At 41.3% G+C, this 16953-nt stretch overlaps 2 protein-coding genes across 7 annotated transcripts in view; both read right to left on the bottom strand.

Moving 5' to 3' along the window:
* tmem145 (transmembrane protein 145) overlaps positions 1–5524 on the bottom strand; it is a 39957-nt gene extending 34433 nt beyond the window's left edge. Inside the window, exon 1 of the mRNA XM_085176568.1 lies at positions 5242–5524. Coding sequence (XP_085032694.1) covers positions 5242–5352 — 111 coding nt within the window. The 5' untranslated portion in view covers positions 5353–5524. The remainder of the gene's footprint in view (positions 1–5241) is intronic.
* Positions 5525–6469: 945 nt separating this feature from the next.
* lipeb (lipase, hormone-sensitive b) overlaps positions 6470–16953 on the bottom strand; it is a 30271-nt gene continuing 19787 nt past the window's right edge. For all 6 annotated transcript variants that reach the window (XM_085176562.1, XM_085176563.1, XM_085176564.1 and 3 more), the window contains 4 exons: positions 13631–13816; positions 12519–12700; positions 11314–11580; positions 6470–10542 (listed from right to left, as the gene is read on the bottom strand). In XM_085176562.1, the coding sequence (XP_085032688.1) occupies positions 10141–10542; positions 11314–11580; positions 12519–12700; positions 13631–13816 (1037 nt within the window). In that variant the 3' untranslated portion in view covers positions 6470–10140. The remainder of the gene's footprint in view (positions 10543–11313; positions 11581–12518; positions 12701–13630; positions 13817–16953) is intronic.

Genomic DNA, 16953 nt, shown 5'->3' with positions numbered 1-16953 from the left:
GTCTCAGGATGATTCTGGGAAGTTGGACAGTAAGCTCACCTGTAACTAGCACATATTACGTTCCAGTTATACTCATTATTAGTACTGATTCATTACATCTATTAAAACATAACCAGTGAAGTTGCCTGACTTATTAATCATGTTATGTCCAATACCCCCAAGTTTCTAGAAGGCAGGGGTCTGACTGACATGCACTGTATGCAGAGTCAAGGATGACATTTTTCTGTGAATAGTGCAGTATTCATTTATTTACTTAGCAATTTATTTATAATTTTTTAAATGCAGCTACGTTTCCTACTTAACTTTCCCAGCACTGCAATTCCACAGTGGATGCTTTAAATCAAGCAGCTAACAGAGTCTAACTGAGCCATGACAACATCAGCAAGCTTGTATATTGTTGGATGGATGCAAAGACAATTCAACACAGGTGTTGAGCAATTCCACAACCGTTAACAACTACGTTCCCATTAGTTATTCCACCAGTGTGTGTGTGTGTGTGAGTGAAGTCCAGAAAAGACAATGAGCCTGGGAGAACAGCAACAGTGGATGAGGTGTCTACCTTAATCCCCTTTTAGTCTTCCTATTTCCCCAAGGCCGCTGCATTGTGATGCAGAGTCACTCAACCACCTTCCAGAGTGTGTGTGCATTGTTGCACTTGTACATGTGTGTATGTACGCCCATTAATCAAGTGCGATGCCTTGATGCAGTATCTGGTCAATTCAGCCTCTCGCAGTCTTATTCTTTCCTCCTTTCTTTCTCCCTCCCTCACAGTTTGTCCTTTCATCTCAGTAGCTTTCTATCTTTTTTCTCTTTCTCACCAAAAACCCTGTTTGCTTGCTAAGCCTCATTAACAATTAATTACCAATCAGCTAGTCAAGTCACCCCTGGCCCGCTGGGCTTCTCAATGATTCATTAGTCAGGGTTACACAATGCTGCAATGCATTAAACACACTCATGCACAGGCACACATGCAAACACACTCAGCTCTCTTTTTTGTCTTTTTTTTGGGGGGGGTTCAGTGAGCACACGCAGGGTTTGCAGACATAAAAATACACATACACGTCAAACCCAGCTTATGAGCACATGAAACGCCCACTCGCCACACCTACTTACACACACACGGCACCTGTATCTGATCACAATGTCCTCATTAAAAAGAGATAAAGGAAAACTGATTGAGTTGGACTAGATAATACTATCCACACAGAGTTCCCAAAACTTACTTCAAAGTCAAGCTAAAGGACTTTTAAGTGACTCTTAAAAGTCTTGCTGGGTGAATTTCAAGAGTTCAAAACTGGCATGTTTTAAGATAAGACGCGGCATTAATTAAAGTAAGACATCACATATGAGGCTTTTTACTTCATGATCCTATTAAACCAAGAAATCCTGGCAAAATCCCTCATTTCAGATCTGCTGCTTTTATCAACCCAGACATATGTCAGTGTTATGTGATGTGAGGTGCTGATTTTTAGGACGGGAAAAAGCCCGGTGGGCAGCAGTATGCTGGTGAACGTGGTGTTAGATTTTTCATTTAGAAACAGAAGTTTCAAGGCCATTTGTTGATTTTCAAAAGGCAACCGTTTGAAGACCTTTCTTTATAAAACCACAAATTTTAATTAACTGTGAAGAACACAAACATTTAAACCTGCTCATGGACTTTTTTATTTAATAATCTGTATTCAGCACTGAATCCTCAAGCCCATCCACCTTTTAATGCCCAATAGTTGGCAGAAAACTAGGACTAAATGATTAATTTACTGATTTATCAATATCAAAACAAATTTGAAAGAGTCCACTGCTTTTAAATTGCAGTTTAATACTCAAAAAGTTTCTAATCAAGCAAGTTTGACCCAGCCACCGCTCCATTTCTTTTCCTTCAATAACAACACTTCTCTACAAATCAATTTACAGTTTTTTAGCTACTTAACAACTGCTGTAGACAAATTTACTTTGATTAACTGCAATTAAATGACCCTTAATAAACTGAAATCTATAATTATCTGTTCTGCCTGTAAGTCAAACAATGAAAAGAAAAGTTCCAGCTGTTTTAAAAGTCTGCATAATGGTGCAAAACAATTGGAAACATTAGCAACGATATTTATCAGCACACCTCTGCTCAATGGGCTTTTTCCCCCCATTCTAAAATCAACACCCAGCATCCTGGGGAAAAATACAAAGAAGTCATTTTTACAGCTCACTAACCAAGTTTATTCACTTTTTCTAACTGGATTGCAATATTTGCTCGGATGGTGTCAGTAACAGACGTTTCATTCATGGCAGGACAAAATACAAGATTTCTGGGCGTTTAACATTTCTCAGCTTTAGTACTTAAAACACCAAAGCTAAAGGCGGGCACTTAAACTTTCACGGTTCAACGGCAGGTGTGTGCCGCTAAAATGTAACTGAGAAACAGCTCAGCTGTATATAGTCTGGTTGAATAAAGTCTTTGCTTCAGCTGATTTTTAATATCAGTATGCTGCAAACTCATGCGCTTCTATTGACATTAACACAAGAGACCCAGACTGACGCGTAGGGTGGATTTATTGCCTTACTCAGAGGTCCTGTGCCATTGTGTGCTAAAGAAGGGCAAACTTTTTCTCCCTCTCAAAATTTCCCAACTGGTTTTAAAAATGGCGTCCTTCTCCTGTCCTTTAATCTAACAGCACCACCACCCCTCAGTAGGGACATTTTATCAGTGCGTCCACACACTATGAGCCACTTAGACTAATTGTACACATCGACCAGCCCCAAGAAAGCTGTTGACAAGTCCGCACCACTGCCTTTGGACAACTAGGCGTGTGCCTCTCCATATATTTCTCCAGCTGTCCAGCACTTTTCAACAGCTCATCCCTCTCCCAGTGAGGCAAATTTCATTTATCAATTTGCAGCTCTGCACAAACTCAGCCTTCACCTCTGCAGGCATTGACACAGCTACCGCATCGAGGGACCGAAGCAGAGTTTATTCAATGAGTGAGCATGTGAGCGCGACAGACTGATAGGAGTGTGAAGTCAACATGATTGTGTGCATGGAAGTGTGTGTGCGTCTGTATCTAAGAGAGGCAGGATGTTGAGTAAAGTTAGTGGATGACCTTGGGGCAGGAATGCACAAGCAAGACTGATGAGGAGTGAACCACACAGACACACACACATGCAATATCAATATGTCAAGCCCAGTGTTGCAGGATGTCATTCAAAGTGCTCTGCTTTCTTTAGGCACTCAACTAATATCTGACCAGCTACAGAACGAAACCAAAAAAAGTGCACCACAACTTTTTAGGAGACACCAAGCGTTCGTTTTTTTCCTTTTATTTATTTATTTATTTATTCTCATAATATTTCTTCTTCTTTTTTCTTCTGGTAACGCAATAAAACCAAAAAAGGTACATGGTGATAAATTAACAAGAAACCCAATAGCAACAATTTCAGCAATTATTTTAATAATTTTTAAGCAAGAAAAAGAAAAGAAATTCACTGGCATCGCCCTTTTTGATGAAATTTTGTCCACTTCTGATTGATGAAATAATTAACTGTGAGAACAAAAAAATCAGACTACAGTGGATCATGAAATTATGAGATTTACTTTTCATGAATAATATTTTATTACCAGCCTGCCACAACAAGGCCAGCAATAAAGAAAAACTAAATCTTTTTTCACTGTGGTTTTCTAGAAGAGTAGATGGCTGTCCTTCTGCTCAGCAGCTGGACAGTCACACACATGCACACAAACAGTTGGAAGTTGCCCAGTGCAGCCTATATTGCTGGCCACTCTGCAGCTCCACTGGAGCAGGTGCACATTCAGCCTGTGTTCAAGGGCATCTCTCCAGCCGTGATGGATGGATGAGTGCCTCCTGTTCAATTTATCTATTCTGATCTCCATCGTCATCCTGCAGATTTAAAAATGGTGACTTCAATGTCACCGTTTGGCTCAACTCCTCTTAAACTGCAGTCAAGAGCACACAAGCCAGCAGTGCATGTCAGCAGGTAAGAGGAATCATTAAAGCTTATTAATGCAAATTGCCTGGTGTTTCTGTTTAAATCTTCTTTTTAGGAAGAGTGAGGTAAAACTGTACAATGATGTGAGCAAAATATCTGACCAAACACCACCACCCCCTTTTTCAAAGAGATATCTGAGCCACACAGTGGAACAATGGACCCTACCTCCCTGCTTCTGGTCACTGAGTGACTCCACTGTGGCAACGGGAGGCTTTAAGAGCTGAGAGCGCTCCTGTTGAGCTGAAACAATTATTTTATCAAGTAAAAACAAACCCGCAATGAAAAACAAACTACTTCGGCAGCATATGCATTTTGACTTCATAATCTCGATGATGTGTGTTTGTTAGACAATAACAGCTGATTCCACATTGTCTCCTTCGCTTTTTGCCAGATATTCTAAGTATCCCGATCACGTTCAAAACAGCCATTAATAACTTTGTCGGAGGTTGCTTCTTTCTTCTGACTGGGCTATTGCTTCACTCACAACAAAATGGTAGACGACCCAACTCTACTGCTCATTTATGTAAAAGTTGATCCCAGCAAACTCGCGTGGATGCCAGCAGAGATGTGACACAGGAGGTGGTAAATTCCAAGCAGCGCAGAGATACCTGCTCCAGCTGCAGAGTCAACATTTGAACTCGCAGATCTCGTCAGGACAACAGTGATCCCGATGCTGATGTGTGTGACAGCTTCCCCCCAAACCCTTAACAGGCGGTACTAAGCCCAGGTTCAACAAACAGCAAACCACCGCCGCGTGCCACGGGCCATATGACTCACACCTGTGACAGGTCCTCCGATCATAAACAGAAAAGCCGCTGCTAATTTACATCCAAGCATGGCAACAAAACCCCGGACACACGGATGGGACTTAAAGAAGAGTAACCACTTCCTAGGATTCATTTCCAGCTCTGAACTGGCGTGATGCCGCTTTAGAGGCAGCAATAATACAGAAGACTATCGTGATGAGGGTAAAACATACGCCACGCATGATACGCACGTAGATGGCGCGGGATTTTAGGGCAGAATAGAGGTGAGTGTGTTTCACACGCTGACACTAGAGCCGTGCACATATGCGAGGCAACTTGATCCGTGAATCGGCTGTTGGCCCCTCGTCTAACGGAACAGTCCACCAAAGAGACACCTGCGAGCGGATTCGCATTCAAGTGTATTTCGCTTCTGTCAGCGTGCGGTGGGGTCATTGTCGCAAGGCAACAAATTAAAGATAGAGGGGGGGAAACAAACGCTCACCTCTTTTGTGTTGACGACGCCTCTCACGTATTTCCCGAGGACTGAATCCATGCAGAGGACGCTGGACAGCACGGTCAGGCACAGGAGTCTCTCCCCGACCCTCACCTCCATCTTTCTCTCTCCTCAGCTGCCGCTCGTCTGCTCTCCGAGCTCCCAGAAGCCCGTCTCCGCGCGAGAGCGCGCGTTGACGGAGAGAGAGGAATCAGGCGCGCTCGCGCCGGCTGCCTCAATGCATGTGCCCCCCCTCCGGCAGGTGAAGCTGGATGGCGGACGATGGTGGTTGTTTAGGAGGGAGTGAGGGAGGGGGGTGGCGGCTGCCGAGCGCGCGCACGGTTCCGCTCGTGCTTCGTCAATGCGACATGTCCACACGCTCAAAATGCCATGGCTGATTACAATCATGTTTCCATTAGAGGTCACGCACTTCTAATGAAGTTGCTCTGAGACAGATGCTGGTTGGTCTCCTGGCCCCAAATATGATATTACTAACCAGAAGAATCAGCGGCAACGTGACTCAATGGGCCGAGTTACTGCTGAGTTTACTTGGAAAATTACCCATGAGAAAAAGATGGGGAGGTTCCATCATTTAGGTATAGGGCATTTTTAGGATGTAAAATGCTGTTACAATAAAATTACTATATGCAAACTTAAGTATTACTTTGTTACAGTTCTAATTGAAGCGGATGAAATATAGCAAATTTACATATTTACTTGCGGTTGTGTTGTTCGAGTCACACAATCACCTTTATGACCACGTTGTTCTGTAAAATAATTATAGCAATCAGAAAAGTTCAGCAGTTTGAGAGCTTGCAGGTCTTTGCATCTGCAATGTGGAGAGAAGTGGCATCACATGAAAACACTCATGCAAATGGCAAGCGCCTCAAAACTACTTAAGAGTACTTTTTCATTTCGCACCTCTCTGCAGAGAATACAGAGAGCCGTCTGTGCTGTATACTTTTGGTTTTAGATGACACTTTTTAGCTAAAGGTCACACTTCTTATTGACCTTTTCCAAAGTCTATGCTGAATCAAAATGTTAGAAAAGTTAATTTAAGCAATTTCGTTGTCCAAAAATGTAATCCCGAATCCTAATTCAATTTGTATAAAAAGGCATCATATCTGATTGAATTATAACCGGTATGTCATAGTCTCTGTGAGTTTTAGTTAACCTTTTGTGAGATCAATGATAAACAAAGGTTAATTCAAAAAATTGAAATACAAAAACAGCAGGGTTCATGTCAGAATTTTATTTGGATAAAAATCAACAAAGTAAATAAGAAGCCTGGCGCAGCAGACACATCACCCTAACGTGGAACCTGCAAAGAAATGCAGTCAAAAATCAATCTACAACCAATCTGATTAACAAATTTAAGTAAAAAATATCTACATAAATCATAATATTTAATATACATTCTTTTTATTCATGGGTTTGCACTTACGGTGTTTTTAAAGAACAGCAACAAAACAAATAAACTTAAAAACATCTCACTTTTATAGTCTATGGCTTGTCATGTATACAAGCTTTTTTTTAAAGGCTAATCATATTCTACATCAGAACTGATGCAGTGCAATTTGCATATGGAGTGCAGGCAGACTATGACACTGACTAGCACCTGCATTTTCAACAGTGAACATTAAGCAGTAATGTCAGCACATCTCTGTTACAAGACTGGCTTTAGTCTTTGGTTCAACTTGAAACTTTATCCATAAATAAATGACATGTAACATTTCTGCAAAGTGCTTAAAGTCAGTTTAACACAGAGGTGTTTGTAAAGGAAGCAAGCTTCAAGGAACCTACATATGAGCTGTGAAGTGTAAGCTTGAAGTGAGTCAAACATATTGCACCAAAAAAAAAATGTGATGGAGGAAGAAATGTGATGGAGGAAGCAGGGAATGAAAAGAAAAAATATTGTGCTGGTGTGTAACTACACAGGTTTGCTGCAAATGTTGCTCCAATGGCTCATGTTGTAGCAGTATTGCACTTAGCATTGCATTTCACTGGAAACAGCCTGAGGCAAAGAAAATCTCTAGTGAATAGAGTCAAACTGTAGAGGTATACTGCACGACTTGAGACTGAACTAATAATAACAATAATAATAATAACAACAACAACAACGCAGCTATATTAAACAACTACCACAGCAGCTGCCCATTAAACAAAATAATCAACACACAAGACAACATCAACCGAGCGCTAAATGAATCAATACTGAACAAAATATTTCAGCTAATAGTTGTAGGCAGCATTAAAGCACCAAACAGTTCAACAAAAGAAGCAAAAATGAGAATCAGCAAGCCTATGTCTGATTAGAACACCACAAGGACTCCCTGGTCCACCGCCTGCACTCAGGTTAGCCTGATGCTCGAGGGTCATCAAGGATATGAGGCATAGGAAGGCCTATAAGAATTTGACACAATTTAAACAAAATCAAAATAAAGCAAGTTAACTCAAATTCCTTGTACAAGAAACTGCTAATGGCCCGTCACCTTTGTTGTTCGTCCTGTGCGGTGTTGACTTCAGTATGGATGAGGTTGTGTACATTATATCAGATAAAAACTGTTGTCTCACAGAGGCTTGACTACATTAGAGACACATCTCTCAACAACAGCCAATTAATACTATGAATAGTTTAGAGTGTGAAGTGCCATTCCTGTCTGATATGAATACAACACAAAGAGCTCGTGTTTCTCAACACGTAACAGACAACTGTGATTATGTGTGCAGCCATTCTCCATTTCAGCCACAGACAGAGGCACAAAGCGGGGGAGAGGGGAGGGAGGTGACATGTTCAAGCTTTGCTTAAATTAAACTTGTACTGAGCGACAGTGCAACTACTGCAAAAGTGCACAGTGAGCATAAACAGCGGCTAGTAAAGCAAACACTTGCTTCAGCCCAGCATCTCGGAAAGAGCAACTGTATAACTTTCTTCCTCTTCTCGGTCCTTGTTCTCTCCATCAATCTGACTAAAAATACTGCAGTAAGTACTTGAAGCTGACAACTGAGTATGGTATAATCCTGTAGCATGACTTTCCTACTGAAAATCCTGCTCTTCAACAGGGGGAGGATTTTGCTCTCTGAGCATCAGCTAAATCCAATTCATCACACAGCATCCCTCTCTGCAGACCTGGCAACCCCAGCCCTCTTACCAGGCAAGGGCAGGACAGTGCCAGCATTGTTGGCATCTATATTTACTTGGACGTGATAGAGGGACTGACCCTACAAAGGACATTTTTGCATACTTTAAAGTGTTTTGATAGCAACATGCAAAAGGGAGTGTCCTCAGGTTATCGTAAACAAAGAAACGCCCAAATCTGACAGTGGGGAGCTAAAAAAAAAATATATATATATATATATGATGGACCAGACACGTTTAGTTGGTCAAAAACGTCTTAATGGCTTTTACAGCACACCTCTGCAATCCCTTTCCTTTGCTTAAGTTTTTCCTAAAAGCCTCCAATTTGTAATTTAGAAAGAAAGAAAGAAAGAAAGAAAGAAAAAGAGTTGTCAGGCAGGAAATCCCACAGCTACAGAGAAGTGGCACTTTGACACAGTCCCTACTGTGCAGAGAAGTAGTGAACAGTAGCACACAGTCAGTGACCAGGGCAACTTGAGAGGAAATCACTGTAGTGAAATTTTAAATGTGTATTGATAGCTGAGAACTGGACTTTCTGCTGCAGTAACAAAAAAAGGAAAAAAAAGAAAAAAAGAAAAAACTTTTTTTTTTAAAATATCAAAGCAATGATTGTCACTGAAAGACCGCCAAGATGTATCCTAAGTGTACTTGTCTACAAACTAATGCAGTCCAGTCTTTGTACTAGCATTATTATATCACTACAAAAATGCACCAGGCAGGGCACTCTGTGCCTGTGTAATTTTCTACATTTACTCTGATCATTGTATATTGCTGAGGGGAGAACAGAAGCTTAATTGGAAAGGCCAGCGATGTCAGAACAGCTGCTGCTACACACACAAAAGCAGAGGTAAATATTCAGCACACTGAAAAACATGGGGGGAAAGAAATGAAAAGAGTTCATTATATAATATAGAACAGAAAAGAACAATTAAGCCTGGCATAACTGCAATAAAAACTGATATAAATAACAAAACTAATACTACTGCATAGAATTCATAAAATGATTTAAAATTGCAACAAATATGAGAAAAGAAGTGAATCAATTCATCCAGTTTCGAGTGTTTCACGCTGTTGTTCTAGCTTTGTAATCCTATTTTGGATAGAGTCTACACAGTTACCATCCACAAAGTGAGCTGTATTGACTGCTAAACTGGCGTAATTGAGAACACAATGTGGAGTTATTAAGTGTTATTTATAGTCGCTCCCTAACGGACAAATGGCCATTCTGATAGAGGTGACTCTACACTGAAGCATATAGTGTCCCTACTACTATCTGATTAGGGCCTCGAATCACTGCCTCGGCCTATATGAATCACCCATTCAGGCCTCGTCTCGAGAATAGTCTGTGCCTCTTTATGTCCCAGCCTTTGCTGCCTCACAGCAACTCTGTTAAGTACGACTGCTGTGTGTGTGGGTGAGTGCTGGTCTTTGATCTAAGTAGCTGCTAAATAATTTTATTCTAAAACATGACTGTCTCTTGTGGGTGTGTTCACTTTGTCTGCCAGATTTGCGTTGGTGTATAATGGTGCACAGACAAGTGGCAGGAATTGTAAAGCAGAGGAAGTTATATTTCAGTGCTCCTCCTCTGCTGTTTTTTTGTCTCTCAAACACTGGGCGATATGCTAGACTGCATTTCCCACCCCCTGTCTGTTTTTCAGGATGCTTTGCCTTGTATATAGGCACTGCGCTGCCTAAATTTGTCCGACTTTCATTTACTCCTTCTCTCCTCGAGTGAAATGCAGTCCCCCTTTTTTATTATATAGCCTTATTTAAGCCCCAATGCCACCAGCATCAGTGTTATTCTGGGCTGCCACAGCAACTGCGCCCTCCCCATCAGCAATTTTAGCCACTCTCCCGACAGCTAGCTCTCCTCCCTCAATGGGGCCAACAAAGAGAGAACTGGTTTCCCCTGAAGATGCTGACACACCCACGTCGGTCCGTTCCAGCTTGCGGTGCTTCCGTGGCTCTGGGGGTGTGTCCTGTGTGAAGACAGCGCGAATTCGCTCCACGCAGACATTGGCAGCCTCCCTCGTCTCCCTTGAGAGTTGAGATAGGCTGAGAAAGCCATGGGGTAAGTCGTCCACCACACACAGAGTGACGGGCTGGTTTATGTTCCTCAAACGCTTGGCAAACATTACAGAGTCGTCCAGCATGGGGTCTAGTGCACAAGCCTGAGGGTGGGGAGAGAGAGGAAAAGAAGGGTTAGAAATGGTGAGAAGCAAATCTGGATTCCCTTCAGACATGTCATGAATCTTAATTAGTGGATGAAGAAAACGAAGCCAAGCATCCTCAGTCTCTTTTGTCCCCGATTTCTTTACATTCTCGCTGACTCACTCCAGCGAATTTAAAAAACAAAACAAAAACCCAACAACAAAAATAAGAAAAGAGAAAAGGAAAAACATAACTTTAACCTACCCTCTCTTTCCCATCACACTGTTTCACTTCAATATCTGTAAACCACGTACAGCTTTTGGTATGCTGTCAGTTAACATTTTAATGCCTCTGCAGTACCATGTATAGTATATAATGCATCGAAAGGGATTGTGTAATATAATCAAAAGCTCCAATTCCAGCCAGTGATGACACCATTGCCCCCCAAACTCTCAACTTTTAAGTGAACAATAAGTCTTCAGAAAGTGCTCAGAAAACTAGACAGTAAATATGTACAGTTATGTGACACACAGTTAAACTCCATCTAGTGAGGGAGGTTGCACTTCCACAGAAAACCCCATAGCCGCTACCATGGGAGCATGTGCTTTTGCCAGTCTACCTTTATAATGCTCAACTTATACTTGAAGTTGAATCTCACACACCTTCTCACAGAAAACACTTTGCTATAAAATATAGACTACTGTTAGCACACAATGAGTAGCACTTCACAAACAACAGATTTGTACAAGTAACCTGCAAACCATTGTAATTAACCGTTTATGTCCTCTTACCACTATGTGTACAGGTGGCAGCCCTTTCAGCATGCTGTCAGGGGCCAGCAGAGGTGAGCAGAAAGGATCCTTGACCACTGGAGAGCTCTCCACCTTCATCTCTGCTAGTTGCTCTGAGCGCAGTGGCTCAAACCCAAGAGGAAATTCCCTGGGGTGCTCCTGCTGTGAGCCCTCCTCTCCAGCAGGGGGTGGTATGGCCACTGAAGACAGGTCAGTGATCACTGAGGGATCTTCATCTTTGGCAAAGAAGAAACTGACATCTTCCGGCTACATAAAGGATGAGAAAATATTAGGTTAGTTCAAAGGATATCTTTATATCAATAAAAAAGAAGAAAGGCTAAAACAATTTTACAAGAAAAGTTGGTTTTGTAAGTCCTATAAAGTTGATTCTATCCATCTGGATTCAGTTTTCAATGGGAGAACTGCTTCATCACTCGTCCAAATGACTTCTTCAATCTCAGCTGACTGCAGGTTTCCTCAAACTTACTAAACATTACAGTTGCATAATGACTGAAACTTGCACCACTGCCTAGCCATGAGCCACAGTTATGTAAACACACACGCCACTTTGTCCTTGGAAAAATCTTGGCTCAGTGCCTGACTCTTGGCTGAGCGATTCCCATTTCAGAAGGAAAAGCATATTTAATATCTTACGTCACCTCTGCTTGCTAATTTTGCTTGCGCCAGCCACTAATCCAGTGTGCCTGTGAGAAAATACGAGGATAATCTGCAACACCTTGCCAGTACTCGCAAAACCAAAACCTTTTGATATCCTGTCAGCATTTCAAAGCCAAATCTGTTTGTGAGGGATGGGTGACACAATCTCGGATGAGTTCATCAAAGTGACACATGCACATCACTGCAGGGTAGACAGCATTGTTTGATCAACGGCCAAAATATTTCAATGCCCCAAAAATGTTCGACCTCTTAAAAAGGCTACAACTGGGTGCCAAATCCTTTTAACACAAGCTGAAAGCAGAGATATCCTGATCAAAGACAAGAGGCTAGTGGGATTTCGCTTCACTAAAGTGGTGCTACATTCATCATTAAATTACCCATCGTCAAATAACGACAGGTTTAATTCTCACAATGATTCCCACTAACAGCCAGGTGTTATTAAAGAAACAGATCTTGGCCATTTAATACTGTTAGGTTCTTCTGCATAAGAGCATCAGCTGAAAGCAAGCTGTTCAAGCATGACCTACAGCACGCTCAGAGAGCAGCGGTGCACTGCTGGGAATGGGATTGCTGTGGGATCCCAAGTTCTGGCACGTCTGGCTCTTCACTGATAATTTCCTGTTGGGGAACTCCGAGAGATCCTTGGGGACAGGTGGGTCTGTATGAGGAGAAGAGATGTTCGCCTCTGAAATGCTCTTCCTCACTGCATCTAGGAAGCAAGGACAGAAGGAACCATATTGATGAATGCACAACTGAAATTAAGAATGCCAATGAGAAACAAACATATAGTATAATTAAGTTTCAGAAACGACACAGGATTGACAGATCATCAGAGCATATTAAGAATGAAGAGGGCATTTAGTTCATTTGGACTAACCGCAGTTGGAGGACACATGAAAAATAACACTGGTGACACACAATCACTTTCACTTCATCTACTGTTTCCACTTATCATATGTCCTCTGGTTGACAGCCAATAGTTAAAAGCCTAGAATGCAAATTGAGCTATATCTGGAAGAGATGAGAAGTAGGTGGAGGAAATTCAAAAAGTGCTGTCACACGATGATAGCATCTGCCCACCCTGAACTGTCAAAACACAGCTGTTAGTAGCTGGTCTCACAAAGCTCTACCGATCTCCTATCTCTTTAATAATGAACCATCTCAGCACCATGATGGCCTTTTAATAATGTACACCCACCAATGATACTCTCATTAGACTGGGCTTGCAGCTGTGGGGGTGTCACCAAGGTAAGGGGCACACCATGAAAATTACAACTCGCCACCAGATTTACAGTGGCTACAATTAACAAGTACTGTCAATGCTCTGCTACCCCAAAGATGAGAACTGATATGAATATAGATACAGGAGTACTACACAAATGGTTTGGCTAAAGCAATAATTAGTTAGATGCTGCATACAAGTTCTCATGTCACTGACCTCTTTCATGAGAGGTGTAAATGAACTTGGGGCACACTTATATTAATTGGCTCAATGAAAAAGGGAGATATACACCCACACACATCTGAGCAGGGGCGTATGACCAAGACACAGGCAGACTGCAACTGCCTATCAAATACATTCAAACCACCCCTAATGTTCCAACCTGACAACTAACAACTATAACAGTTACTTGTATACCTGTGGCTTCTGTTGGTGCCTCTGGTGCTGTGCTGGTGGAGGCTGGAGCTCTGCTAGAATCGAGCAGAGAGTGGATCCAGTTGGAGGCTCCCTGTCGGAAATCTCGCAGCAGAAGTGCAGTGTCTCTCCTCACCAGACTCAGCGTGCTCACCTTCTCCACCTGCTTCTCGGTCTGTGGCCCACTGCCTGGAGAAGAAGACATAAAAGAAGGAAGTAAATGTACAAAACAGATAAAAGTATTTGTTATTCTTCAGTAAGCACAAATGAGTAACAACAGAGAAGACAGGAAAGCAATAATAAGAGAGGTATAATAGTCCAGTAAACGCTGACAGAGTGCGTTCAATACTGCCATACAATTATTTGCAAAGCCAACAATACACAATGAGGACAGCAGGAAGGAACAGAAAAATGATGTGTTTTAGTTCAGTTATTGAAAGGAGACTCAGCATAGCCAATCTCTTTGTCACAAATTGTTAGCCAATTCCTGCAGTCATTCATAGTCCTCAGTTCTCCTGCCTTGTGAAACTAAAATTTATCAACAACAAAAAACATATACACACACACACACACACACACACACACACACACACACACGTATGTATGTATGAAAAACCAGACATGTCATTAACCATCTGGTTTAATGACTCATTACCTACTTATAATATCAGAAAGGATTGTTGCTGTTTGTCCTTTTTAAAAAATGGATTTTTATTACATGCAATCAACAATGATATCCAAATACAAGGAAAACAATCCTAAGAGTAAAATATGTGAAATTAGTCAACATCTTCAATTTTGGAAGGGAGGGGGAAAAAAAAAAAAAAAAAAAAGTGTTTGCCCTCAATTCTTGATTTTTCACATTAGTACTGTTAATTTGTGTTTTTCTCCTCAGGTTTTAGCTTTACTCTTCACAGTCTAAACAGCATCCACACCATTGGCTTTGGATTAGCATGGTGACAGTTTAACTTTTGAACAGAGAGGTCTTAAAAATGACAAAGTCATTCATTTTTTTCCTGATGCGTTTTTAGCTTTTACCTGTTCCCTCTAGGGTTGTGTCCTTTCACCATTTTATCTGTCTTTAATATATAAATGGTTTTCAGTGCGGGCAGACATATCAAGTTCACTGATAATTTTGTCATTCTGTCACTGCTCAGTGATGAAAGAGCCAACCATAGACCAGTGGTGGAGAAATTTATTGACTGGATTAACTACAAGGACATGATAATAGACTTTAGGACAAAGTCTTGCTACATTCTTCCTACAGATTTCTATGACCAGGCTGTTAAAGCTCTTCAGCAGTACAAGTATCTTAGGACAATAACCGAATAGAATAATATTTTAACCCCCCCCAAAAAAAAGGAGCCAGTATAGATTGTTCAAAGGTTCATTAGTGCTAACTTTCTTTAAAAAGTTAGAAGTTTTATGATAATGTTTTTATATTCTTTTCTCTTAACCCTTTCCACTTCTTAGTTTGGATTAAATAACTTTAATTAAAAACATAACTAGTTTATTACATTTTTATTTTTTTTTAAATACAAGATTATGCAAGTTCCAGGCACGTATATGAACAAGCTCTCCAAAAGTTAGAGCTACAAAGAAAGCTCAACTGTAGTGATGTGTGGATCGATCCTGAAATATCGATTCCTCCGATACCAATCATTTATGTTCTAGAATCGATTCTCACATTGAAATATCGATATTTTAGTAAGTTAGAGCAAATTTGTAGTTTATCATTAACAGGAACACAGTGGAAAGAAACTATAACATTCGGATTGTCTACATTCAAAGGAACTACTTCCTCTTCCGCCTTTCATAGTTATGTGCGAAATACGGCTGTATAACTGTCTCGCAGCTGCTGGCGTGCGCACTCACAGCAATGGCTGAGCATAATTGGAGTCATGTGCGGACATATTTTACCTCCACATACTTGCCAACCTTGAGACCTCAGAATTAGGGAGATATTAAAAAGGGCTGTTGGGGTGGGGTGGGGTGTGTGTGTGTGTGTGTGTGGGGGGTGATAAATACATTTTACAGTGTTTATTTATCGGATAAAATACATTAAATGTCACCGTTATTATTGGCCGGCCTGGAAACAGCGGGGGTGTCCAAATTCAGAGGCTGCTTCCACCTGAGGACCCGGCCCTCGTGGTCTAAAAAAAGCCGGGTAGTACGTCACGAGCTCCCTCCGTGGAGTGAAATGCTGCCGTCTGCTCCTTGCTATCTAAAATATAACTGGGCGCTGACGTAAACTCTCACGCTTCTGTTTAATCAGTTTTCTGTTTGACGTTTATTCAGCTGTGTGAAAACCCCGTAGGAACCCACCCGATGGATTAATAAAGTTACATTTAATTTAATCTAATAACTTTAATCTCAGCCAAACTGATTTACCCACGAACAAATAAAACACTGAAAAAGCCAAACAATAATATTTTCACGTTATCAGAGTGACTTATATATCATGTTTAACCCGAGTAGTGAAAGAACGCGGGGGTTTGAAGACGATGTGTCGGTCAGCTCAGATATTTGAAGTTTACACAGCTTCATTCCCACCTGAAAATATGTTAAAAAAAAATTTTGTGACCCAGAGAGAGAAATAAGAGTAATACTAAAACTAAGTATCTGTCGTCATTGTTGGAGACTGGAATTGGCTGGGCCGCGCTATGAATTCTGTGATATGGTTTTTCAATTTTGTTGTCCGGGTGGAAAATCGGGAGAAATTCAGGAGAATGGTGGCTCCGGGAGGTTTTCGGGAGGGGCACTGAAATTCCGGATTCTCCCGGAAAAATCGGGAGGGTTGGCATGTATGGTTGTAGCAACATCACTAACCTTGTCAAACACCTCAGAGTAAATCATATCACAGAATATGATGAGCGTATGTTGAGGCAAACTGAAGAGGAGGAGTGGACAGGTGCTGCTAGGGCGAGACAGACATCTCTCACGGAGTCCTTTAGTGCTGCAGGCAGGCAAGGTGTTCAAATAGCGCACAACTTCAGTTTTTTTATTTAAATATGATGAACCCTGCATTAAGCGATAAGAACAAGTAATCTGATGTCTTATAATCATTATTACGCTATAATTTGAGATACAATAAATAAAATACGTTTTTGTACAAAGTATCGGTATCGGATCAGTATCGTTGATACCACCCTGAATATTACTTGGTATCGGATATCACTACTCAACAGTGCAGGTTTCTTCCTTCTAGCTGCAGATTTAATCTGCCAAGATGCAGATTTAAGAACTCATTTCTCCCTGCTGTTGTTGGCCTCCTGAATATAGTGATGTAATTCTAGGTTTTTTTGTGTGAGTTGTTTGTGTGTTGA

The sequence above is a fragment of the Neolamprologus multifasciatus genome, chromosome 11 (assembly GCF_963576455.1).
Source record: "Neolamprologus multifasciatus chromosome 11, fNeoMul1.2, whole genome shotgun sequence".
Taxonomy (NCBI): Eukaryota; Metazoa; Chordata; class Actinopteri; order Cichliformes; family Cichlidae; genus Neolamprologus; species Neolamprologus multifasciatus.
This window is presented reverse-complemented; position numbering and strand designations above follow the sequence as displayed.